General features: G+C 43.7%; 1 protein-coding gene across 1 annotated transcript in view; it reads right to left on the reverse strand.

Moving 5' to 3' along the window:
- Positions 1–3,299: 3,299 nt before the first annotated feature.
- Positions 3,300–25,601, reverse strand: part of DOCK5 (dedicator of cytokinesis 5) — a 138,419-nt gene continuing 116,117 nt past the window's right edge. Inside the window, exons 44-52 of the mRNA XM_034761830.1 lie at positions 25,474–25,560; positions 24,121–24,297; positions 21,081–21,164; positions 19,992–20,129; positions 19,710–19,876; positions 18,609–18,786; positions 15,761–15,899; positions 13,193–13,308; positions 3,300–10,637 (exon numbers count right to left, since the gene is read on the reverse strand). Coding sequence (XP_034617721.1) covers positions 10,536–10,637; positions 13,193–13,308; positions 15,761–15,899; positions 18,609–18,786; positions 19,710–19,876; positions 19,992–20,129; positions 21,081–21,164; positions 24,121–24,297; positions 25,474–25,560 — 1,188 coding nt within the window. The 3' untranslated portion in view covers positions 3,300–10,535. The remainder of the gene's footprint in view (positions 10,638–13,192; positions 13,309–15,760; positions 15,900–18,608; positions 18,787–19,709; positions 19,877–19,991; positions 20,130–21,080; positions 21,165–24,120; positions 24,298–25,473; positions 25,561–25,601) is intronic.

A 25,601-nucleotide genomic window follows, 5' to 3' on the forward strand; every position in this document is an offset into this window, starting at 1 on the left:
TCAGATTGCTAGTGAAATGGAAAAAATAGGTGAACTGCAGCATTTTGAATGCACTGGCCCACATCAGCGCTCCATGCTCGGTGGTCTGAAGGGAGCTCTGGTAAGTAAAGCTTTGATTTATTGTGATGGAAACTCAAAGGACCACTTTTTGGGGGGTGTTGGTGCTTAGCAATGCTGGTTCTGCCTCTGCACCAAATGCAAAAATAAAATCAAAGTCAGATAAATTTTACCTTCATCCTAATTCTATGCAGCATTCACAGTTTGTTAATCCCACAGAATAACTCTGCCAGCCGAAGGATCAGGCCATATGGATGCTACTCCCCCTAGTGTGCCCTGACTGTGGAGTCTCTATTCCGGTACAAGCTCCAAAGCAAAAATAGCAGAACCTTAACGAACAGACCAGCAGAGCCCCCACAAGCAAGTGCAGAGAAGTCTAGTGTCCAACCTAGAATTTTGGGCAAAGGTTTTCAGACATGACCAGGGGTTTTGGGTGCCTCCATTTTCATGTGTCCAACCGCACTTTAAATGAGACAGATGCTCAGCACTGTCTGAAAATCAGACCCTTTTGCGATGTTTCAGGGCAGGCACCTAAATACTGAGGCATCCAAAATCACTAGTCCTGTTTGAAAAGCTTGGCTTTCCTATTTACCCACTGCTAAGTCTCACATTCAACCGACTGAACAAAAGCAAACCTCGGCTAGGAGACAGCTCTGGAAAGTTGCAGTACTCAGGGGTTTGCAGAACATATGGGCCAAACTCTGACAATGCAGATGTGTTCAGAAGTATGCTTGGACTTCAAATGCAAACTGTATGTTCAAATTACTTTAATTGTGAACTCTTTGGGGCAGGGGTTTTGTACAGCACCTTGCACGATGGGGTCCTGGCCCATGGCTGGGCCTCCTAGTCTCTACTCCGATACGAATAATGAATAATAATTTCTGAAAGTATTAACACAATGATCTTTCTCCTATGAAAACCTTTATCGGGGAAGTGGAAAGAGCAGGCAGTGAGTCATTTGAATGCTTCTTACCCATGTAGGAGGAAGTCCTTTCCTTTCTTTCTCATAGCGGAAGGCTCACTAATTGGATTTTCAGGTTTGCCAACCTCCAATTACTTTCAAAATATATTTGCATTGTTACATGATATGATGAAAGAAGAGTTTAATGCAGAAGCTTAAGAATTTATGCCTGGGGTAATTACTATGTATCTGCTTCTCCTGTAGTCATACACGCTGTGGCCCGTGGACCACCAATTATCCAAGGCCCACTTGCTACGGGCTGCAGTGAGCTGGCTGGTCATTTGTTGCTGGCTCCTCATTTCCAGCTGCTGAATGATACTGAAAATACGTTCAATCTTTTCCCTATATAACTTTTCCATGTAACCGATTGTTGTAGTTGCTACAGGGATGTTATGCAACCAACCTGTGGAAAACAATGTGATCCACACAAAAATGAATGTGTCCAGAGGGGGGGGATGCTTTCAGGGAGGCTAATCTCAATGGTTTCCCAGAGGAAATACATCTATAGGCTGAAGGGTAGAGCAATCTCTTTGCCAGAGGTCCCCAAAGTACGGGGGGAGGGTACGGATAGGGGTAAGTGGGGGATGCAAGATAAAAAGTTTGCGGACTACTGCTCTGAGATTAAATAGTTGATCTCTGAGGTGGTCAATTAGTTGCACTGATACCAGAATTTATCCTCTAGACCCTACGTTTACAGAACAGAGTGAGACGGAAGGATAGGCCAGTGGTTCGTGGGTTAGCATGAGAATCAGAATGGGATTCAACTCCATGCTCTGCCACAGACTTCCTATGTGAGCTTTGGCGAGCCACTTAGGTGCCTAAATTCCTTTAAAATCTGGCTCTATGGAAGCAGCCAGGCACCTAGTGGGATTTTCTATGGGAATTAGACATGTAGGCTCTTCTGAAAATCCCACTACGCACCTATATACCTTTAAAAATCTGGGGCTTAGTGTCTCTGTAAAATGGGGATAACCATATTTTCCTACCTCACAGGAGAGTTGAGAATAAATGTGAGGTGCTTGCATACCATAGTAATGGGAGCCCTATAAAGTATTTACCTATTATAGTTTAGGAGAAAGACAGTATATTTCCCTAGGCTAGGTCAATAGAATCTCAGGCTACAAGAACAATAGATGTGGTAAGGTACGTCAGTACCTGAATGGCAGACTAGATACTGCAGGAAGTGGTGCTGTGATAGTCCTGAGATATGCCATAGCAGAAAGTAAGATGTTAGCTCTGGTATTCTGTTCGAAGGCTACATTTGTATAGGGACACAACATATTGATACTTCAAATGACTACATTTCCTCACTACTTGTCCTAAACTGTTGTGGCTATTCATTGTTCAACAGTCACTGTGTTGCACTCCAGAAACAGCTGCATTTCAGGGGTGGGCAAACTGCTAGTGGTTCTCAAACTTATGTACTGGTGACCCCTTTCACATAGCAAGCCTCTGAGTGCAACCTCCCCCCCACCATAAATTAAAAACACTTTTTAATATATTTAACACCATTATAAATGCTGGAAGCAAAGCAGGGTTTGGGGTGGAGGCTGACAGCTTGCGACCCCAAAGGGCCCTGACCCCCAGTTTGAGAATCCCTGTGTTAGATGGAGGAGTGGGATGAAAGGAACTATTATAAATGTAAGTTATGGTGTACTGCACTAGCACCTACATAAGCGAGTGGCAGAGATCCGCTTAGTTCAGATTTATGCAGGTCTAGCCCTCTTCCTGATGGAGACCCTCCATGCAGAATATTTTAGTATTTCACCTGGCCTTAAAATTCCAAACTAAGTAATTTTTCCTCTTTTAAAAAAAAAAAAAAAAAATCAATCATACAATGTGTGTTACAGGCAAGTCTGATTGACGGAGACGCGGGGCGAAAGAAGATCTGAATTCATGAAGGCAAATGGAACAAAGGACCCGTTACTGTAACATTTCAAAGCAATGATTTAGCTCTAAGGTCTGACCTCTGTTTGGATAACAGTGTCATGTGCATAAATGTTCAAATACAAAAACCATATACAGATGTTGGAAATATTTTTTTGGGTAGAGTATTAGCTCTGGCATAAGATAAATGACCACTTGGGGCAATGCACCGGGATTCAAGAGACTTGGGTTCTACTTGCCACTGATCTGCTGTGTGACTTTTCACGTGTACAAACAGTGTCTAGCAAAATGGGCCCATAATGTTTGTTGGGGCCTCTGGACGTTACATGTATTAGACTAAGTTAGCTACTATTAAACAACACACAATTTCACTTGCATTTCAATAGTCCATGCATGGAAGACATTTAGGGTGTTTTTTTCCTGGTTTACTCAATCTACATTTATTTAAAAAAATATTTACAAACTTTACAACAGTAAACACGCTGTTTTCAAAACACGTACATTTGTACAGCTGGCTTTACAGTCTCAGTAAATAATATGCTATTTAGTCACAGGTGCAGAATCCCTTTTCCAAAGCTTGGCTCTGGCCCTTTCTTCAGAACCAGTTTAGAAGCTGTATGTATGGGTGAGTCGGCTGCAGGGGGCGATGAAGCTACTTCCAGCCCACAGTGGTTTTAAAAACTTAAATAATCAAGTCAAGTACCTCCAAGGAATGAAAGTGGTCATGTTAGGAAGGAAGCTATGCCACAACATAAAAGTAAGTTTCCCCAGCATTCAAGAGGAACATATCCCCTACTGATGGTATTAAATTGTCATAATACCAACATTATCAATTAACACATACAGGAAGATAGACTAAGCCAATATTATCTGTACACGTTAACAGTATGTGGCATTATGATCTTTTGGGATGGGATTTTCCAAAGCCCGCAGTGCTGGCCTAACTCAGTTCTCATTAGGATGTTATATTCTGTAATAGGAGAGTTTACATAGACAGTGGAAGCCAGTGGGACTTCATAGAAGCTGAGGGCAAGTCTACACTACAAACGGTGCAGCTACACCTCGGTAGCACTGTGAAGATGTTCTAAGTCAACAGGAGCAAGAGCTCACGCATCAGCTTAGTTACTCCACCTCTGCCAGCCGTGGTAGCTATGTTGGCAGGAGAAACACTCCTACTGACACAGTGCTGTCTATACGGCTGGTATAACTTCATCACTCAGGGATGTGGATTTTTCACGCCCCTGAGCGACGTAGTTACACTGAAGTGTGTAGAGTAGACCTGGCCCGAGTTAGGTCAACACTGGGTGTGTGCTTTTGAAAGTCACTCCCTTTAATGTCAGGAGATCCGTTCGGCCATGTTACTCAGGTGTTTTCAGGTTCCCCTGGAATCTTAGAGGGAGGTTCTTACTGGGCAATTACAGAGTTTGGTCTACAGCTGTTGCTGGAAATGAAAACAGTGATATATATGATAGAGCAGCTTTTAACAAACAGCTGGGATTGAAAAAGGGAACCAGCAATATTCAGGAATGTTTTCACTACCAAAAAAAATACAGTTAAATTACAGACATATCAGTCTTTTTAATATTTCCATTTACAATTATAAAAATAAATAAGGACAGTAAATCTGGAGCAATGAATCCTACATTATCACTACAAGTCTAACTCATGGTTCATTTGTGGAAGGTATGCTGGCAGGCACAAGTAGGGAAGTTTATTAGATGCAAATTTTCAACAAGTCCTCGATAGGCACTGCTGCTCCCAGAACAGTTTTCACTTGAGTCAACCTCCTTTCCTAATCTAATAATCCACTGAACGGGAAAACTGCCCATTTCTCCCCCAGACATGGATAAGAACCTGTAATACTTTAAATCAAATTTATCCTGGCATTACAAATTTTAAATTAAAAGCACTCAAAAAGCAAAGGTTGCGCAAATTTCTCAGTGGAAAAAATGTGACTAGACTAGCAAATTCCAAGGCCAGAAGGGAACATTGTAATCATCTAGTCAGCACTCCTGTATAATGCAGGCCAGGGAACTTCCCTAAAATAATTCCTGTCCGAACTAAAGTAGATCTTTTAAGAAAGCCTCCAATCATGATTTAAAAGGTTCTGGGAATTGAAACATAACACTCGTTTTGAAGAGCGTAGCTAAAATGTGGGATTACCTAAATATTTTTTCAGTGCAGACTGGATTTTTGGTTTCCAGGTTTGTTTGTTTTTTAAATGGTAATGGTCAGCACAGAAGTAAGCTTTCATTTCTGCCATGGACTGATTACATCATGGTGCGGCTTGTTCTTGGGAGAGACTGGGTAAAATTTTCAAAAGCGTTCCAAGAATTTAGAAGCCAAATTCCCATTTTCAAAATAGATTTAGGTGCTTAAGTCCCATTTACTTTCAATGACTTTGGTTTCTGAGGGCCAGATTTTCAAAGCTATTAAGGAGCCTAGTGATACAGATAGGTATCTAGTGGGATTGTCAGAAGTGCCAAGGTACTTAGCTCCCATAGATTTAATCCTTAGATGCCTAAATACCTTTAAAAATCTGGCAGTTAAGGTCTCTTCCGAATAGGGTGACCAGACAGCAAATGTGAAAAATCAGGACGGGGTAATAGGAGCCTATATAAGAAAAAGACCCAAAAATCGGGATCGTCCCTATAAAATCGGGACATCTGGTCACCCTACTTCTGAAAATGGGAACAAGGCTCCTAAATCACTTTGATACTTGAAAATTTTGCCACTTGTCTTCAATAGAGACAATCTGATTTATACCAGCTGAGGATCTGACCCCTTGAGCACTGCACTCCAGTCAGCAATACACTTCTAAGGAAACAAACTTCCATTCATGAGCATGTTTTCCACCCAATGAAAAGAAAGGGGGTAGGAGAGGCTAACCCAAGTTAGAGACCGATTGAAGATATAGCAAATAAAAACTCCCCCAAGTATAGGCGAGAGTTTAAAGATGAAGGTAACACACAGGACCTCTCAAACCCTCTACATCCTCCTTATGCGACAGCTGCCCTATCCCCCCTCCTGTAGAAGTGAGGTCTAAACTAGAACAATCTCAAACTGGCCGGACGATAAGCCAGCAAGAAGAAAAGCCTGAATTGTGCAGCCAGCTCATCAAGGCAAACTGTGAGGAAGTTGTCAGGCAAGTTGGTGCCGGGGAGCAACCTGCTTAAGAGCTCAACCCCTAATGAAGGCCAAGAATTAAAATGTGGCTTGTATCAGCCACAGCTCCACAAAAAAAAAGAGCGCCTGGGGCTTCTTGAAGTTCAGAGGCAATCGACAGAGCTTCCTACAGCTCTCCTATCTGTGTTAGTCTTAGGTGATTAGTTTAGCTGCTTGGTAACTCAGGTGTTAGTACTGTTGAGTTACAAGCAGGAGGGAAAGTAACTGCTGATAATCGTAACTGCTAGCAGCTATCTCTCTGGATGGCAAAGAGAGCGTTTTAATCCCTTACATACCAGGTACTTTGTCCATCAATCCCCTCTGTAACAAGGCTGAAAAATGGGAAAGAACAGGAATTTAAAACACAGGTGGAAGGAGGAAATGTCAGGATGTTGCTAAAGATCAGATTTGGACCCAAAATTCGGGGGTGTCTGGATTGAGGTTTTGAGTTTGGTTCATTCTAGAGTTAAGGCTGCAATGTTCTTTCCAAATTTCAGGGTTGTTCAAATCTGGGCTTTCTGATCAGGCCCATTTCTCCTTTTACATATAGTTGGCAAGCACACAAAATATACCAGCGAGTAAAGGTTAATGGAGTAGATCAAAACAGAGAGAAATAAAACTAGAGATAAGCCAGACTACTGCAATATCCCTGCCTAGCTCTCTTACTCATGGTGGAAAAAGCCACTAGCTGTAGTTCTTGCAAACATTCATGCTTTCCGCCTGATATTAAGAGCGAGAGGAAATTTACCATTGCATCCATTTCGTGCTCGGAATATTCCCTCTTTTGCAAGGAAATTAAGTAAGTACGTGGCTGATACTGACTGATTGGTGAAGGATTGGAAAACTGACTGAATTAATACGAGAAATATGCACACACACTATTCACTTGTACCAGACCCTACACTCCTCACTCAGACAAAATTCTCATGGACTTCAGTGAGAGTTTTGAGTAAGGATTTCAGGATTGTGTGTGTGTGTGTGTGTGTGTATCTGGGATGGCAGGAAAAGGTGGGTACAAAAAAAGAAAACCCTGAGGTTTTCAAGTCAAGCAATATCTATGTCCAGGAATGTAATGTGGAACTGACAATCTCTATGATGCTCTGGGGATTGGATGCGGAGGTGGAATATGGTCAAGATGTTCAAAAAGGTTTTCAAAACTTTCCCTGGAGAAGGCAGCTGCCCAAAAGACAGTTGTGTGTGCACTATAGCGAACACAGCTTTAGGCATATGTGATGTGACTGCAGTGTGACTTCTAAAATGTCTCCAACTTGTTTTGTGATGTGAATCTGATAGGAGCCTTTAATGAATGCAATCTGTTTATGGAGCCATACGGGCAGCACAGTGAATGCAGCTTCTCCATGTTTCTATTTTCATCCAAACAGACACCAAAGAAACATATTACAAAAGATTGGATTGTTCCAGCCTGAATAAAAATAATTACAATAAGATTGCTATACTATTGGACAGTGCTTTATTAGGCTTAAAGGCCTTTTGTTTTTCAATGAGGTAATGAAACTAGTTTGTATAGCAATAGCAGGAGAAATTATGTTGGAATGGCCTATGTTTAAAATATGATAAATGTTTTGAATATTGCAGGCCACATCCTCAGCAGTGTTTTCAGTGGCTCTACATGATTTAAAACCACCTGAGGATCTGGCCTTCTAATTAGAGAGAGTCCTGAACCAAAGCTCTGCTCCACTTGCAAAGTTTGGATCCAAATCTGAATTGCCACCATGTTTGCAGGTGGATCCACTGCTAGGACAGTGCTGAACCAAAATCATCACTAGAGGCATAAGGATTCAGCAATCAGAACTTAGCAGAAAGGTTTTTGATTCAGTCACACAGGGTATGGTTTACATTGCAATAAAGACTCAGGTCATAGCTGCATCAGCTGACTTGGGCTCACAGAGCTTGAGCTGTGGGGCTTTACAATTGCAGTGTAGATGACTGGGCTCGATCTGGAGTCCAGGCTTTGAGGCCCCACAACCGGGAGGACCTCAAAGTCTGGGCTCGGGCTAGTGCCCCAGCCCAAACAGCTGCACTGATATTTTTAGTCATGCAGCCCAAGCCCTGGGAGGTCAAGTCAACTGACCCAGGTTCTGAGTCTGGGTGCCACGGACTTTTTATTGCAGTGTAGACATACCTTAAGATACTTTGGTGATGATCATAATATACAAACCTAGACAGAGAAAGGGAATGCAGAATATAGGCCACCTAGTTCTTTCATTTGTTTTGCAGGGCTAAAAAGAACAAGCACACATTTTTAAATTGACCTCACCTATTCAGATCATCATGTGACCAGAAAACTATGGGCGATGAAAATGAGCAGGGTCCTGGAGGGATTGATTTATGAAACAAGATTACAAGAGTTATGATAATGACCTACCTATTTGGACTAAGGGCCTGATCCAAAGCCCACTAAATTCAATGGAAAGATGCCCATTGACTCCAGCAGTCTCTGGATCACGCCCTAAGGGAGGGACCGCAAAACTGGTCTACATGCTTTTGAAGGATGTTAACACCAAGCAGGGAAAGGAATTATTTAGGGTGGCAAGTGGCGGTATAAATAGGAGTCATGGGATGAAGTTATAGAAGGGAAAATTTAGATTGACTATCAGGCAGTGAAAACTTATTAAACAGAATGCTGCTGCCACACACTAAAAACAACAGAAGAAAGGAATAAGTAATTGAGAGAGAAGAATTAGAACTGATTCTATAAAATATCCCTAAACAGCATAATTGTCATATTCACCAAACACAGCCCATCAGGAACTGGAGCAACCCAAGAAACCAGAAACTTCAGGGTGTACTGCCCAGTCTTTCATGTCCCTCTCAGACCTAGGTGTGACTCATTTGAGTTTAGTGATCGTTAAAAGTTAGGCCAAGTGTTTTGTGTGCAGAACACAATGGAAGCTCCCAGACAAAAGGCACAGGACAAAAGGCACAAGAAGAGTTGCAACAACAGGGTGCAGTAAGAGGGGGTGTGCTTGTGAGTGCGTGGATTGGAAGGCCAAGAGTTCAACTGGGATTTGAAAGGCTAATGGTTATTGAACTTGGTTTATGAGATTCAGATGTACATCTATACTGCGATAAAAACCAAGTCTCAGGGCCTAGGTCAACTAGGGTGACCAAACGTCTTGATATTAGGGACTTTGTCTTATGTACACAACTAACCCCCTGCCACGTGGAAAAAAAAAAAGTTACCTGATTTTTCACACTTGCTAAGGTCAACAGTGTAGATGCTTGGGAGCCCAGGCTCCGAAACCCTCTCGCCTTGTGGGGTCCCGGAGCCCAGGCTCCAGCACCAGCCTGAACGTCTGCACTGTAATCTTATAGCCCCGCAGCCCAAGCCCCATGAGCTTGAGTCAGCTGACCCGGGCCAGCTGCGGCTGTGCCGTGGGTCTTTTCTCACAATGCAGACATAACCTCAGTCCCTCTTGATGAGCTGCCCATAATGATAATTGCAACCTGTTCATGCTAAAGCAACGCGTACCAGGGAAGAGAGGACTTTTTTGCACCATTGTTCAGTTATTAAAAAAAAAAAAAAAAAAAATATGTCGTAGCCTATTGCGTCCCGTGAGCACACAGGCTGAGCAGGTAGGCAACACAAGCGGAGCATCAGCTGCTTTGCAGTATTCAAACAAGAATCGAAAGCAAAGGTCTGAGGCGGGGTTGGTGAACCCAAACTCTCCCCTGGGAGTGAGCTACCACCATTGTTGGCCCAAACGTGAGCAACCTGCCCTCATTTTTAATACACAGGAGTGACCAGCAGAGACATCAGGGCCCTGCAGGGGAGGATCATTTTTGCTTGCAGTAGGTCTCAAGACACAATCAGAACCTTGTGAGGCCGCTTGAATTGAGGCAGAACATCACATGTTAGTACCTGTCATCTCCCGGGGCTGCATTTCACAGATGGGAATGGCTGTAATCTGGTCCATTCCATGCAAATCAGGGCTCTCTTACTCCCCCCTTGACCCTCCACCCCACTGGTGCAGCTGCATAGGTATAAACCTGTAATGCAAACATGCTGGGGCAGTATAAGGAGTGTTTTGCATTGACGTGGCTGACCTCGGATTAAGTGCTGCTGCAAATCCTTTTCACACTAGCATGGCAACTCTGCACGAGGGGTTTGCGCTGATGCAGTTACACTTGTGGAACCACCACCAGTACAGACAAGCTCTTTTGGGGGATGAGCCTCAGATTTCTGGTAACACTGCCTCCATTTTAAAGCTCAAAGTTCCCCATCAGGCTTAGTGACTTAATGGGTGCAAGGAAAATCAGAGGGTTGGGAATGCAAAATATATACAGTTCAAGTGGCTTATTTTGGAATTACCTGGGGGAAACTCCCAGGGAAGGGAATGGAAGATGGGATCACCAGTCTTTAGGGCTGGAAAGACCCAGAGTGACAGTAAAAGAAAAGCAGCCCATTTCACTCAAGGTGTTATTGGGTATGCAGAGGGAATCCTTATTGCAATCCCTGCTCCGAAGAGACGACGCTGGATTTTCTTGCTTTCGGAGGCGGAGGGGGAGGTTTGACTTCACGTCTGCTGGGCAGTGGTGGGGCAACCTGGAAAGATAAAACACATAATCAGGGGGTGAGAACCAGGCGACAGACATCTAGATGGTGCTGCATTCCCTGCTATTTATTTCAGGATCAAATCCTCCAGTTCCACTCCAAATCGAACTTCTCAGCATCAGATGATGGAACACAAGTCTGAGAATCACTACATTTGGGTTCTGTCTCTGACTCGCTGTCTGAGTTTCAGCAAGCCTGTGTGCCACAGTTTTCCCATCTGTAAAATGGGAAATACTCCTTTCCTACAGTGCTGGAGCCTTGAAATACCACCTGTCCTGATAGGTGAACTCCATTGAGTAACACCGAGGGCCTGATTTTCCATTGAGCTGCAACTTGTGTAATCATTTACACAGGTGCAGTGAGGGCCAAGTTGGTGTAAAATGCTACCCCGTCAGAATGGTAGCATTTACATCTCTTTGCAATGGTGTAAATGACATGCAAGGAATCAGTGAATCAGGCCACGAGTTCCAGTACAAAAGTCACACCCTTCCTGCACAAGGAATGGGATTTTAAAGAGCGCCCCTTGGTTTTGCACAAATTTGCGCTCATTCTTCGGTTCTTTGGATTTTTCCTTTCAGCTACTTTAACCAATGTACATCAGCTATTAAGGGGCACATTTGGAATAAGCAAGATCTGAAAGAAGGCTGGGTGAGCAAGAGGCCATGTGCTTTCCCCTTGCTCAGCCTAAACTTCCTGGATTTCAAAACTAGTTAGAGAAAATAAAGGAAGGGTTAGGTGGGGGCTTTATGACTTAAAAAGCAATTTGCAGAAACCCTCTGGTGAAAATACTTTTACAGTCTCTCCTTACGGCCCTCTGCATCAGTCCCGTCTGGCTCCAGACCAAGGTCAATGACAACGTAGCAACAGCATGTTAATAATCCGTTTTCTTATAAGGCTCAGGGAAAGGGAGCTCTTCATTAATCCTCTTGCACAATAACTCCCAGCACATCCACGGCACTCGCATGTTTCCTGCAGTCAGACCACCGCGTGCAGCAATGCTGCCCCATGTCTCAAGCTACGTCAAGTCACACTAGGTCAGGATTTGCAGAGGAGACCTCTAAAGCATCCCTAGCAGGACATGTTTTGGGGGGATTGTAGGTCAGAACTGAAACAGTCCCATGTATGATGTTGGGGTATGTCCCAGGCCTGCGAGAGATGCCGTCATTTGGAATCAATGTAAAACTGAGGCCAGAGCCACTGTGGCCTCCAAGGCTACTTCTACACTACGAGCTAGGGGAAGCGATTCCCCTGCTGGTGTACTCATATTCCTAGCTCTCATCAAGCTACCATGAGTATAAACAGCTGTGTAGCCATGGCAGCATGGGTAGCAGTAGCAGAGACATGGCTGATTCGTGCCAAGTACAACCCCCTGAAACCAGTGGGTACATTTTCAGCACAGCTCAGTTGTGCCTGCACTATCGCTACTGTGGCTGCATCGAGCGAGGGTGAGTATGTGCACATGGGCACAGGAAGCCCACCCCAGCTCATGGAGTAGACAGAGCCGAAAATGTCCCATTTTCATTTTTTTTTAAATAAAGAATGATGATATTAAAAACTCAGTATTACTGGCCAAATTCCAACTCAGGTTATTACACTATCCCTCTCTAAACTTTCTCTGCAGCTTTGGTTAGGGCGTTCTTCCTTTTCTGTTCCAAAGGGATATTCAAGTATAGCTCAATAGTTTGAGCATTGGCCTGCTAAACCCAGGGTTGTGAGTTCAATCCTTGAGGGGGCCATTTAGGGAACTGGGGTAAAAATCTGTTGGGGATTGGTCCTGCTTTGAGCAGGGGGTTGGACTAGATGACCTCCTGAGGTCCCTTCCAACCCTATGATTCAAGGTTGCTATGCATTGTTAAACAGCTGCTGTGTTCCATTCCAGAGGAGGTTGCATTTCAGTGCAGGATGAAAGGATTCTTAGTATTGATATTAGCATGCTAGCCTTGTGAAGCACTTTCAGATGCTTTCCAATAAAAGGCACTACAGTAATATACATTGAAGATAATATGATACCACAATGAGATGATGACTTATGAAGACTAGAAAATTATCTTGGTCAATAGTTTTAATATCAGGGGCCTTGGTTTTCAGAAAGTGAAAAGCATCCACACTGGGAAAATCAGGCTCCTTCCCGGTGTCTTAAAGTTGGGCACCCAGAAATCATTAGTCACTTCTGAAAATCTTGGCCTAGAAGATTTCTGTTTCTTCTTTTTTTCAGTAGCGGAGAGTACTGTGATATTTACACCCTGACTATAATTATTAAACTCCTAGATCATCGTGTTAGTTTGTGTTTTCAATAACAAGAAAACACAAAACATTGGATACAGCAGATTTTGCCCTTCTTCTTTTCAGCTGAAGAAGAGGACTGGCTAGATTGCCTTCTCATCTAGCAGAAAACTTCTTGCTCTCTTGTGGTTTCAGGAAGCAAACCAGTAAACTGATCAGACAAGTTTCAAGTAGCACCACCTTAAGAGCAACCGGGAAAGTTCCACTGGTGCGGCTTTCTCAAGAGCCAGCTTCCAAAAAAGTGTCAGTTCCAATTTCCCTACCTCCAAAGAGTTCCTGGAGTTGCTATTCTCATAGGGTTTGCTCTTGGGTGGAGGCGGAGGTGGGGTGCTCTGGAAGTTAGCAGTTGCCAATCCATCTGTCTGCAACGAGGGAAAACCTAGAAACAATAAAAAGATACTTAAGTCAAAGAAGACTGAATTGAGGGTGGGATGGGGGAGGGAAATGGCATTGACCACATGTAATTTTGAAGGGAAAATTATTACTATGTTTTGTTTTGTTTTAATCTACTAACAGGTCCCCAACCATTTTAGCAGATGAACCTGAACAGATGGGTCAAAGTAAAATCCCAGTTGTAATTCCCCTAACTTGAAAAGATCCAAAAGATTTCTATATTCATAACGTGATTCTAAACCCATGTGAACAAGGCATGCCTGGGGGAACAGAAAATTGAATCCATTATCACATCTGAAATGTTCAGAGGGGTTTCCTTTCCACTCAGGCTTTAACCTCAGCATTCACTTTGAAGTTAACTCTGACTGATGAGGTAAATAAGTATCCAAACTTCTAAAAAATTTCCTGAGAAATTGTCCTGCTACTAACAACAATTAAAATAATCTGGCTTCTCTACTTAAATCAAGTTTTTGGATTCCCTTCACTGATTTTGTAGAGCTCAACATATTAGCTCTTGCAGTTTATTTCTGAAAACGGTGTTCCAGGTCTCTCATGAATACCAACCTAACTCACAGACCCAAGCTGCTTCTATAATCCAATCTCTCACCATCTAAAATACATAACGATCTAATTCTCTGTTCATGCCAATTTTACACTAGAGTAACTCCACTGGTTTCAGTGGACTTTCCTGATTTGTATCTGTGTAAGAGAGAGAGGAGAATCAAGCCCCAAATGTGAACCTCTATCCTTTAAAACATGTAGTTGTAGTTGTGTCGGTCTCAGGATATTAGAAAGACAAGGTGGGTGAGGTAATATATTTTATTGGACCCACTTCTGTTGGTGAGAGAGACAAGCTTTTAAGAGCTGTGTGGTTCGAAAGCTCATCTCTCTCACCAACAGAAGTGGGTCCAATAAAAGATATTCCCTCACCTACAGTGTCCTTTTAAAACATGGCAGAGATCACCAAAATAAGAACAGGGGCATCTTCTCTGATCAGACTTTTGCTAAATCTGTATCTTGTGTGTGTGTGTGTGCACACACCCCCACACCCCAAAGCTTACATCTGAACCAACTAAATCCCATATTTGTCTATGTAAGGGATGCACTCCATAAGTGTCTCACTTTCTTTATCTATTAAGATAAAATCCTTTGACAGGTGAAACATTTTTAATTTGCCAGCTGAGATTTCAGCAGCAATTTATGTCTCCTTATAAAACGTTTTGCCACATATGGAGCTGGGAGATACAGACACCTGGAATTTGTAGTTCACTTATTTAGAGCACAAAGTGCAAGTTTTGCCAAGACTTTAGCCAGAGACCTGTTCAAAAAGTGTCCTGGATTCATTCGGCTCTCGCTAACCTCACTGACTTCACTGGGGCCACTCCATATTTATAGTGAAAAAAAGCACCAGGCCCTATAAATCGAACATGCTCTATCATACTAAAGACAATGGGCCTGATTTGCAGAGATAGTTTCTCGTTTCCCAGGTGCCCACAAATAATTGCACTGGCATTTCACTCAGAAATTTAGCTAGTAATATCCGTTCACACCATTTGTTGAAAAGCCTGGATGAAGCCAGGTCCAGTAGGTTAAAAACAACTATTTGTGGAAGAAGTTTAATTTCAATTTAATGGGCTGCATACAATTAAGAAGTGTTATTTTATCCCCTTTGGTAACACAGAGGGAAAGTCCATAAGGCGAATGGTAAAAGTCAGGGTCTCTTTCAATACACTTTTTCCTACCAGATTTTCTCCCTGGGTCTGAAGCTGCCATTATAGCTCTAGGGCTATCGCTACTAAAACATGGTATACAGGCAGTCCTCGACTTTACGACGAATGGCACTTACGATGCTTCTGAATTGACACCTGGATTAGACTTACGACAACTGGTTTAGACTTTTACGCTGCTCAGTCCTGTAATGGAGTGGATGTTCGAGTGCCGATGTTTCAGGAACCAATTGTGTCGTAAGTCTGAGGACTGTCTGTATTCCAGGGGTTCTCAAACTTCACTGCACCGTGACCGGCTTCGGACAACAAAAATTACTACGCAACCCCAGGAGGGGGGACTGAAGCCTGAGCCCACCCTAGCCCTGCTGCCCTGGGTGTGGGGCCAATTCCAAAGCCGGGTGGGGCCCAAACTGAAGCCCAAAGGCTTCTGCCCCAGACAGGAGGCCTGTAACCTGAGCCCCGCCACCCAGCTCTGAAGCCCTCGGGCTTTGGCTTTGACCCTGTGTGGTGGGACTTGGGCTATGGGGCTCAGGGTTTGGCTTTGGCCCTGGCCCCAGGAAGTCAAATGCCAGCCCTGGTGACCCCATTAAAATGGGGTTGTGACCCACTTTGGGGTCCCAACCCATAGCTTGAGAACCGCTGATATATTCTATTACCATAGACACTGCCCAGAAGGAAGTGGAAAGCAAGCTACAGTGCAACAGGACTTACTGTGGGTTCTTGGGGTTTTTGGAGTGATCGGGGGTGGAGTGAGTGGGGTTGACTGCTGGAGTGAGGAAGCCTGAAGCAGTGTCAGTCTGCTGTCTCCTATCTGAAGACTCTTTGGCCTCTGTGCTTTTTCTGATGTGCTCTGAGGGAAAACACAGAGTAAACAAAACCTTTTGAAGTCGGCGAGGTGGCTGCGCACGCAGGGAATAACCAGACCTGTCAAGAAGGGATCAGCATGTTCCAGAAGAGCCACGTACAGGACCGAAAGGTGCATTCAGGTGAAACATAAGAATGCAAGCACAGAACTGGCTAAGCAATGTCAAAAGGCAAATGCTGTAACTCCTGTGACACTATGATGCTAGCACTGCTGGTCAAATTTTCAATGGGGACCTTACTAACTGGATAGCATTGCTCACAAAAGGAAGGAACAGGCATCTGATATCAGGGAAGGAATTCAGGGTGGAAAATAGTTGCATTTGGCCTACCCATTCTATGGACACTTTTGCAAGGAGCAGCTTCTGAGAGAAGGCAAAGAAAAATGATTCAGGTAATCAGTACCAGGACCAGAAGAGACCGTTTGGGTCATTCAGTCCAAGAGACTGCATTTTGCAGAACCAATCCCTCTCTTATTCCAACTAAGGAAGGATGGGTCTTGCTCATGGAGTCCTAGTGGTTTGGAACTTGGGAGAACTAGACGCAATTCTCAACCATGCCACAAACTTCTGGTGTGGCCTTGGTCAAGTCGCTTGGCCTCTCTGGCTGAGATTTTCAAAGGTGCCTAAAGAAGTTAGACACCCAGATTGGGAGTTGGGTGCCTAATTCCCTTAGGTTTATTTGAAAATCTTAGCCTCTTTGCCTCAGTTGCCCAGTTTGTGAACTGGAGATAATGATAGTGGTATTACCTCACAGCAATGCCACGAGGGAATATTCAATAATGGTCGTAAGGCGCTCAAATACTACAGAGATGGGAGCTGGAGGAGTATCTAGATGGATAGACTAACATCTTATTTAACTTGCTCTTGGCTTTCTGCGGTGATGGTGCCTTGGACAGCTCCATTTAGAGAGTCTGTCCCTGTCCAGTTCCTCTTATGTTAAACATTGCCCCCTCCAATAGCGAAACATAGCTGTCGTTTGACACAGATATTGAAAATCCAGCCTATACAATATTTTGGTCCATTTCTAGATGACACTTCATTACTGGTCAGGAGAAATTGGCAGTGTTTACATAGATTATAGAACACAATGTGTTCTTTGTGGAGATCTATTGCATTAGCCCCCTTCTTTCACCACTGAACGCTGGTGTGTTTTTCACTGTGTAGAAGAGACAGGACTTGGACATAATGAATATAAGAGAGAACTATCAAGGCTGCTGCACACCGGCCAAGCCTGTGGGTCTCTAGCTTTCAGATCAATTTATACAGCCAGTGCTGCCCACTGTCACACCAGAGTCTCCCTAAATCCTGGGCTGGACTAGTCAGTCCCGGAACAGACTCCTGACTTCCCTACAAATCCATCTCCAAATCAACATCTGTGTATTTTGCAATGTAGTAAGACAAATACAACCCCAAAGCCCCATGTGTTTCACTGAGCCAATCATATGGGGAATTTACCCTGAGAGGTACAGATTCTACTAAGAATTCTTCTCTGCCTTTCTTAGCAACCTGTAGTACAGTGGGGCATTAATCAACAGCCAAGTCACCTGCCAGACTTTTCTCCCTGATCATCTTCTATATGCTTAAGTGCTCTGCTTAATCAGGGTCTAAAGTAAAGAGTAGCTGACAGCTCAACCTATGGATTAAGCCCTGGATTCCACTCCCATTGAAATCAACAGTAGCACTTCAATGGCATCAGATCAGGCCCTAATTCAGGGGTCGGCAGCCTTTCAGAAGTGGGGGGCCGAGTCTTCATTTATTCATTCTGATTTAAGGTTTCGTGTGCCAGTAATACATTTTAACGTTTTTAGAAGGTCTCTTTCTATAAGTCTATAACATATAACTAAACTATTGTTGTATGTAAAATAAATAAGATTTTTAAAATGTTTAAGAAGCTTAATTTAAAACTTAAATTAAAATGCAGAGCCCCCCCGGACCAATGGCCAGGACCTGGGCAGTGTGAGTGCCACTGAAAATCAGCTTGCGTGCTGCCTTCGGCACTCGTGCCATAGGTTGCCTATCCCTGCCCTAATTCAACACATATTCAACCCCAGAGCTGCATGTAGACCAGTTTTGCAGACCCTCCCTCAGGGCATGAGCCAGCCAGGCTTCTAATTCCTATTGAAATCAATGGAAGTAAGGCACCCAAATACCTTTAAAAACAAGGCTCTAAATGACTTGTCCAAGGTCACAGTTCTGTGCCAGAGCTGCCCCTCTGTCAAGCCCTAGTGTCCTAACCACTAGATCGTCCCTTCTCAATTCCTAAATCGCAGGCCAAATCCTCAGCTACTGTACATTGGACTCCAATGGAGCCAGGCTGAGGATCTGGCCCTCCAGCTGGATTTTTTTGAATGGCTAGATAGCAGCTGCCTGTTTGACTACCAAGGGCCCAATCCTGCGTGGCGCTGAGTGCTTGAAGCGGTCCTGGGCGTCTGTGAGAGAAGAGAGTGCTGAGCACTCCCCCAGTGGCACCTTCAGCGCCTGGGACTGCAAGTTTCTACTTTAAATCAAAGCCGCACTGTGGCTCCTGAAACAAGTTTTCCAAACAGCAGGCAAGTAATTATTTAGCTGACCAGGGCTTTTGGTATTCGAAGCCCTCCCAGTATTGAGTGAAGATCCCAGTGACAAACAAGGCTGAAGGAGAAAGAAGAACTAGAAACCCCCACTGTGGATTTTATTACTACTACTATTATTGTTACCGTTTTGGAAGTCAGTTCAGCTTCTGGCTCCTTCTCCACAATAACCTGAGACTTGCTAATACTCCAATCCTTCCGCTTGAATTTGTTAATCCGGTTATCGGCGTCTTCCTTGACAGGCAGCTCTTCAGCCTTGGAAGTCGTCGACAGCCTTCTCTCCAAGAGAGGCTCGAGAATGGATCTGCAGTCAGGACAGAGACAAAGCAAGAAGCATTAGCCCTTTAGTGAGAAGGCCATCACTTTTTAGTGTGCACGAGGGTAATTGTGCAAAAGTGAGTTAGGAGCACAAGACTTTCAAAGGGACTTGTGCGCTTAAGTTATTTGGGCACCTTAGAAATTGCACTGTATTGTGCATTGAAGGAAGTGTTGTCCAGTGAATAAGTCTCTGGCCTGAGAGTCAGGAAAACCCGTGGGTCTCTTCCTAGCTTTGTCACTGATCTGCTCTGTGACCGCGGACAAGGCATCTAGGCCCTGCGGTAACACAGCTGCAAATGCGTACGCAGAACGGTAACATCAGGAAAGGATTGCAATTCCCTTCTGTACCGTTTTCCAGCTGGAAACACGGCAGCTGAGCTAGCACCATCTGACCATCTAACTCTCTGCAGGCCACAATTTGGGAACCACTGGACTACAGACCTCATACAATGTTTATATCTCTGTCTTCCAGGGTTCAGTGATTCTCTTAGGAGAACAGAAATGCTGTGGTTTCACTGTAATATTACCCACATCATTTGGCAGAATTACAGATAGGGTACACAAGACTGGGACTCAGGAGACCCGGGTTCAATTCCCAGCTCTGCCACTACCCTGCTGGGTGACTGTGGATAAATCTCTCCCCCGCTCTGTGCCTCAGTTTCCCCATCTGTAAAGTGGGGATAATGACATTGACCCCCATTCTAACGCCTTTTGAGATCTACTGATGAAAAGTGCTCTGTAAGACCTAAGTATTATTATTTGCTGGTTAGATGAAACCTCGTTTTAAAAGCAAAAGAAAGTTACAAAGCCGCATCCCTTGAGAAGGCGATATTAAAATAACCTCCAAGAGCAAAAGTGAATCCCACTCCCCATAAATGTCTGACATTTTTGAAAGGGCCAGTCACTAACCCGTCAGATCCTGGCCTGGAGGAGGTGCTGTCAGATGAGGTGGAGGACGTAGATACCACAGAGGAAGTCACAGAGGTGACAGACAGCCGTCTCAGCGTGGAAGACATGATGTAGGGCAATACCACGGAGCCTGACCTGCTCTGCTTCCTCTCCGTCAGGGAGGAAGGCTGCAGACGATATTAAATAAAAGCTGTGAGGAGCAGGGAAATGCTGCTCACAAGGGGCTGGTAACTCGGGGCTGTTTCTTTAAGACACTGCACTAAATGAACAAATCATGTTTACCAGAGTTATCACACCATAGAGCTTCTCTACTTTCTTCTTCAGCTCTTTGAAGCACGTTGTCAGTCTGTCATGCAGGGGCTTCAGCTGCTCAGTCAGCTTCTCACCATGAATCCTAATCCCTTCAGCCAGCAAAGGCATCTAAAAGAAGGAGCAAAATACTATGAACTAATGCTATCAGCAAGAAAGCAAGCAAGCAAATCAATTCTCATGCTCCAGAGTGCAAGCTGAGTGCTGCAGGGGTCGAGAAGGCATTTCTCTCTCTTTCCTTCCAAATCCCCTATGTTCACACTATCGTGTATGTGTGTAGCATGGGGTATGTAAAGTGTGGGGAGAGCACTCAGTCTCCAAAGCAATACAACTGTAAAGTAGCTTTAACCTGGCTTCATTACATGGAAATATATGGGAGCAAGTTGGCATCCTACTGCAATGGAATTTTCATTACAACTTCCTTATCTATTTTCATTGTTATATACTGAGCAGGGCAGGCTGCATGACTTTTCAACGGTCAGAATTATGAAGGAAAAAAAAGGTGGGGTAAAGAAGCAAAATAAATAAATAATAAAAAGGAAAAGGGGATGAGCAACTGTTTAGGGTAGTGAGAAAAATCTACCCATCATGTTCCAGAATAATAGTCCAAAGCACTACAGTACTGTTCAGAGGAAAAAGAAATTTAACAGCATTTTCTAGGTACAATACTTGATAATTTTTCATCTAGTTTTAAAATTCAGTTCTGACATACTTCAGTCTATTTTTATATTATATACATGTATTTGTATTCTGCGTTCTGTTAACTGGACTGGATGTACAGGTGTTTGTAGGCCTAGCCATGTGGTTCTAATCAAGGCTAAATTTCCACTAGGGTCTAGAGGAAGTTAGCTTGTGCCACAGTGCGACTGCAGTGTTTTGGACCACTAAATAAGAATAGCATAGAACTTTTTCAAATAAGGGACTATTGTACAGGCATTGCAACTGTGTTCTTATAACACTTCTCTTCTTTGTGTTGTTCCAAAATATTGTATCAACATCTCTCACACACACACACAATGTGGCAATTCTCCCTCCCTCTCTCTCCCCCTCCCAATATGGTACCTGTAAGGCAATTAATTGCTTAAGTAGTTCAATTTGATCTTGGTCTTCAGGATGTTCTTGGATATACTTCTCCGTGAAAAAGGCCTGAAAACAAAGAGGAAAACAGAAGGCATAAAAACATTATGTTTTCTTTATAGCTGGCTTTTACCCTGAAGAACGCCAGTTGCAAGCAACAAAGATCTGTTTCAGACCAACCAGTTTAAGACACGGAGTCCTGTGGCACCTTATAGACTAACAGACGTATGGGAGCATAAGCTTTCGTGGGTGAATACCCACTTCGTCACCCACTTATGCTTCAATACATCTGTTAGTCTATAAGGTGCCACAGGAGACTCTGTCACTTTTTACAGATCCAGACTAACACAGCTACCCCTCTGAAGTTTAAGACAGGGTCCTTACCCTTAGTGAAATACTTTCTTTCAATAAGATTCCCAGGTCTCTTAACTAGTGTGATATTACAAATGATAGAACTTTCTTCTTCTTCTTTTTTTTTTTTAAATATAAATTAAGAGCTAAGATTTTTTCTCTCAAAAACTAAGAAAAATGCTTTTTTCCCCCCTCAAGTGTTTTCCCATTTTTTCTCCACTGAAATTTGCTAAAGTACAACCACTTGGTTTAATATTTTTGATTTTCAAGATTTCAGTTGGAAAAATAAAAAAGGTAAAACATTAGCACAAAAATGTCATTGATTTCCCCTTTTTTCCCCTCAGCATTTGACCTCCGCTATGTGCAACATTAATATCCAGAGTAACGTCCGTTCACCTGACCTACCACCCAAATGGCAGAATACTCCAAAACAATCCTCATCTCAGTAACAAAGTCTCTTTAAATTCCAACATACAAGCAACAAAGTACTCCCATGCAATCCCTCAAAATTGTACCCAAATGCACAATTTTAAATTGCAACCTCAAAAAGGTTAATAAGTCACCCTTGTGCCTGGGGTATCCCTATGCTGAGGAATCCAAGTGCACATGTGGAACTGATTCCCCAGCAGAGCAATTATATGGGGTTTTGTTATGGAAGCAACAGTAGCGATTCCACAGTTAAGACTGTATTGAGCCTTCCACTAAGGCCCCTGGTTCAGTAAAACACCTGTAACTCAAGAAAGCACTTAAGTATGTGCTTAGCTTTAACCACATGCTGAAGCCAATGGAATTTAAGTTCATGCTTAAAGATAAGCATGTTCTTATATCATTTCCTGATCTGGATCCTTAAAACAGGACTAAAATCCCACCAATTCACATGGTTTGTGTCTGAATGTAGTCTCAAACTTCCCTACAATCACAGTTCACAGGATAAGTAACGTTTAAGAACATTTTCCAGGTAAAATACTTGTTAGCTTTCCATCCACTTTTAAAATAGCATTCTGTTAACTGGATTTTATGTACAGGCGTTTGTGGGCCAATGGAGTATGGCTTTACAAAGCCTAAACTCCCACTGAGGTCAACAGCTGAGTAGCCTGAGAGAGAACTGCAGGGCTGGGCCCAAAGTACTTTTCTTGGAAGAGTTTAATTATTAGAGGAAGAAAGCACGCCCATGGTACAATGGAGACTTTTGGCTTCCAGCTACAATGACTCAATTAAAGCTCAGGATTCAGGCCGCCCACAAATGCCAAACTCTCTCTCTCTGCCGATCCTTAGTTGAAGTAGGAAAATATGAACCGGTTGTAAGTATTTCCAGATGTGGTTACAAATACCTGGAGTTTCCTTTTTTTAAATGCTTTCCCATTTTCATAATTCTAAACTTTACGTCAACTTTAATTCATAAAATGGGAAAATACTTAGTCAAATTCATCCTTGGTGGAGTGTGCACACTATGGAATCAGGGGATTCACACCAGGGTTAAATCTGACATAAGTCCCTTTAATGTTTGTGGCTCATTTTGTCTGATTTTTAAAAGGTGTCATGATCAAACACGTTTCCAGCATCACACACTGAAGCTATGAAAACCACCATTACATTTCATGCCAGAGATGGCATTATTCAGGACTCTGCAATGTGGCCAGAGACCGGAGTAATAAATGTCTTCAGCTCAGCATAATTAACAAGGGAGATATATACCATGCCAAAAAAAGGCACAAACTGCGAAGGGACAGATTGTGTTTTCATTCTGATTCGACTGCTCTTTGATGTCACGCTATCAAGACAAAATATATATTGACACTAGACAGTGATTATAAAAAAAATCCCTGTCTTCCTATCATCACTTTACATTATTAAAACTGAGACATAATTTACTTTTATCTATGTCTACTCTACTCTATATTGCTGTAGCGTAGGTGCTTTCTGTATTGATAGAAGAGGTTTTTCCGTTGATGTAGTTGATCCACCTTTCCAAAAGGTGGTAGCTAAGTTGATGGAAGAATTCTTCTGTCAACCTAGCTGTCTCTACACCAGGGATTAGGTTGACCTAATTACGGAATGAAGATTTTCACAGCCCTGAGCACCATAGCTAAGTCATTCTAATTTTTAAGGATAGACCTACACCACACACACTTATCTGGTCTCCATCACCACAGCACCTCACTATCTTTTATGTATTTATCCTCGCAACATCCCTGTGATGTAGGGAAGAATCGTTGTTCCCATTATACAGATGGAGAACTGAGGCACAGAGCAACTATGTGATTTGCCCAAGTTTGTGGCAGAGAAGGGGACTGAACCCATTTCTCTCCATTCCCAGACTAGCACCCTAACCACAGGACCATCCTTCCTCTGCTTTCCTTTGTTCTTTCTATTGTTCTTAGAATCTAAACAGATTAGAACAGTGGTGAGAGAAAGAAAAGAAGTAGTAGTATCCTCATTTTACAGATGGGCAATTTAGGCATTGAGAGATTAAGGGCCAGATTTTTAAAAGCTACTTGGGCACCCACTTTGGAAAATCCTGTTAAGCACCTAAATGCCTTTAGCGACTTGCCCAAAGGCTGTGTAGTAGCTAGGAATTAAACCCAGAGCCCCAGGTCAGTGCTTTAGCTGCAAGATCATCCTTCCGAAGTCAACATCTTAGACAAGAGATGAGCCCTACAGGGAGCCAGCTGACCTTTTCGTAGTTGGTGTATCCCCCCATGACTGCAGGGTCCACAATGCCATTCAGCAGCATGGAGAGCGGGTGCACAGGCAGGGCCCGGTCCCAGGCGTGCTGTTGGACGCTGTTGCTGATCTTCTCATTGGTCAGCTCCATGGTTTCGATGGCATTCTTCAAAGGGCTGATCTCCTCCTGAACGGTAACAAAGAGAAGACTGAGAAATCCCTCGCTGACCCTCTCCGGAAACTCCCGCCATCCTGCCCGTGAATTTTCGCACATCCTAGCACAGGGCTGGGCCTCAAACCAAGAGCAGGGGAAGAGCAGAGCAGAAAAGAGGATTCTGAGTGGCTTCCTGATCCAATTCTGCTTCTAGAATGGGAGATTGGTACAAGTACCACCTCCCTTCCAGTCCTGCAAGAGTTGGAGATTGGGCAGCGGCTTTCCCCCCTTCCTCCCTGTGTGTGTCCTGCTGTCAATGGGAGAGCAGAGATCAGTCATTCAGAGTTATTTCCTCCTGATCTGATGCTACTGCCAGTAGGGGCGATGAGGATCAAGCTGCGCGTGTCTCCCACTCAAGCCCTGCAATACCATTGCTGGAGTGGGAGATTAGGCAGCAGCTCTCCCCACCCTGTGGGATCTGCTGCCAGGGTATGTTGGAGAGAGGGGACGATCAGGATAACCTGTGTGTTCTGAAGTCAGTCCAGAATCACGGGGCCCCCGAAAGAGCAGGAGACCCAACAACTGCTTCTGTCTAAGACTGTCCCCTGCCCCATGTAGCTTTCAACTTGCCAGAGAGGGCCAGATGTGTGATAACGTGCAGTGAAGACACGAAGTGCTGGACACATTAAAAAACAGCCCGGAACCTGACACACAGAGGGTTCATGCTTTCTACTTGTACAGGGGCCCCATTCACCATATCTTTAAGAAAGACCATTTCTCATGCCAATAACCTACAGAAATCTGGGATTGGACCCAAATTCAGCAATGCACTTAAATGTGTGGTTAACTTGAAGCACTTATTTAAATCCCCATGATTTCAATGGGACTGAAGCACACAAAACGTGTTTTTGGTGAACTGGGCCCTTCCCTACCACTATGCACCGTGGGTTTGAAATAGCACCGTACAATTATCCCAGGACTTATTTTGCGTTTGGTGGGGTTCCCTTTTTCACTGTTCAAATAGTCAGGTGCATTATAAAAGGTAGGGGGGTTGCCTTCCTGTGAAATATGAGGTATTGGCCATTGCTGGAGTCAGCACATCAGACATGATGGGCCAAAGGTCTGATCCAGCCTGGCAAAAGCCTAATGTTGACCAGATATTGACATGTCAAGTCCCTTTACTGGAATCCACCTCTTCCAAGGACTCACCGTTGTAATCTGTTTGGCTTCAAACCACTTGAGGATGCCTGGGAATGTGTAGGCGGTTGTGTAGGTCGTTCTTTCAATCCACATGGTCTGGTCAGGGAATTAAAAAGGCCAAGTCATAAGGAAAACAT

The sequence above is a fragment of the Trachemys scripta genome, chromosome 2, assembly GCF_013100865.1.
Source record: "Trachemys scripta elegans isolate TJP31775 chromosome 2, CAS_Tse_1.0, whole genome shotgun sequence".
NCBI lineage: Eukaryota > Metazoa > Chordata > Testudines > Emydidae > Trachemys > Trachemys scripta.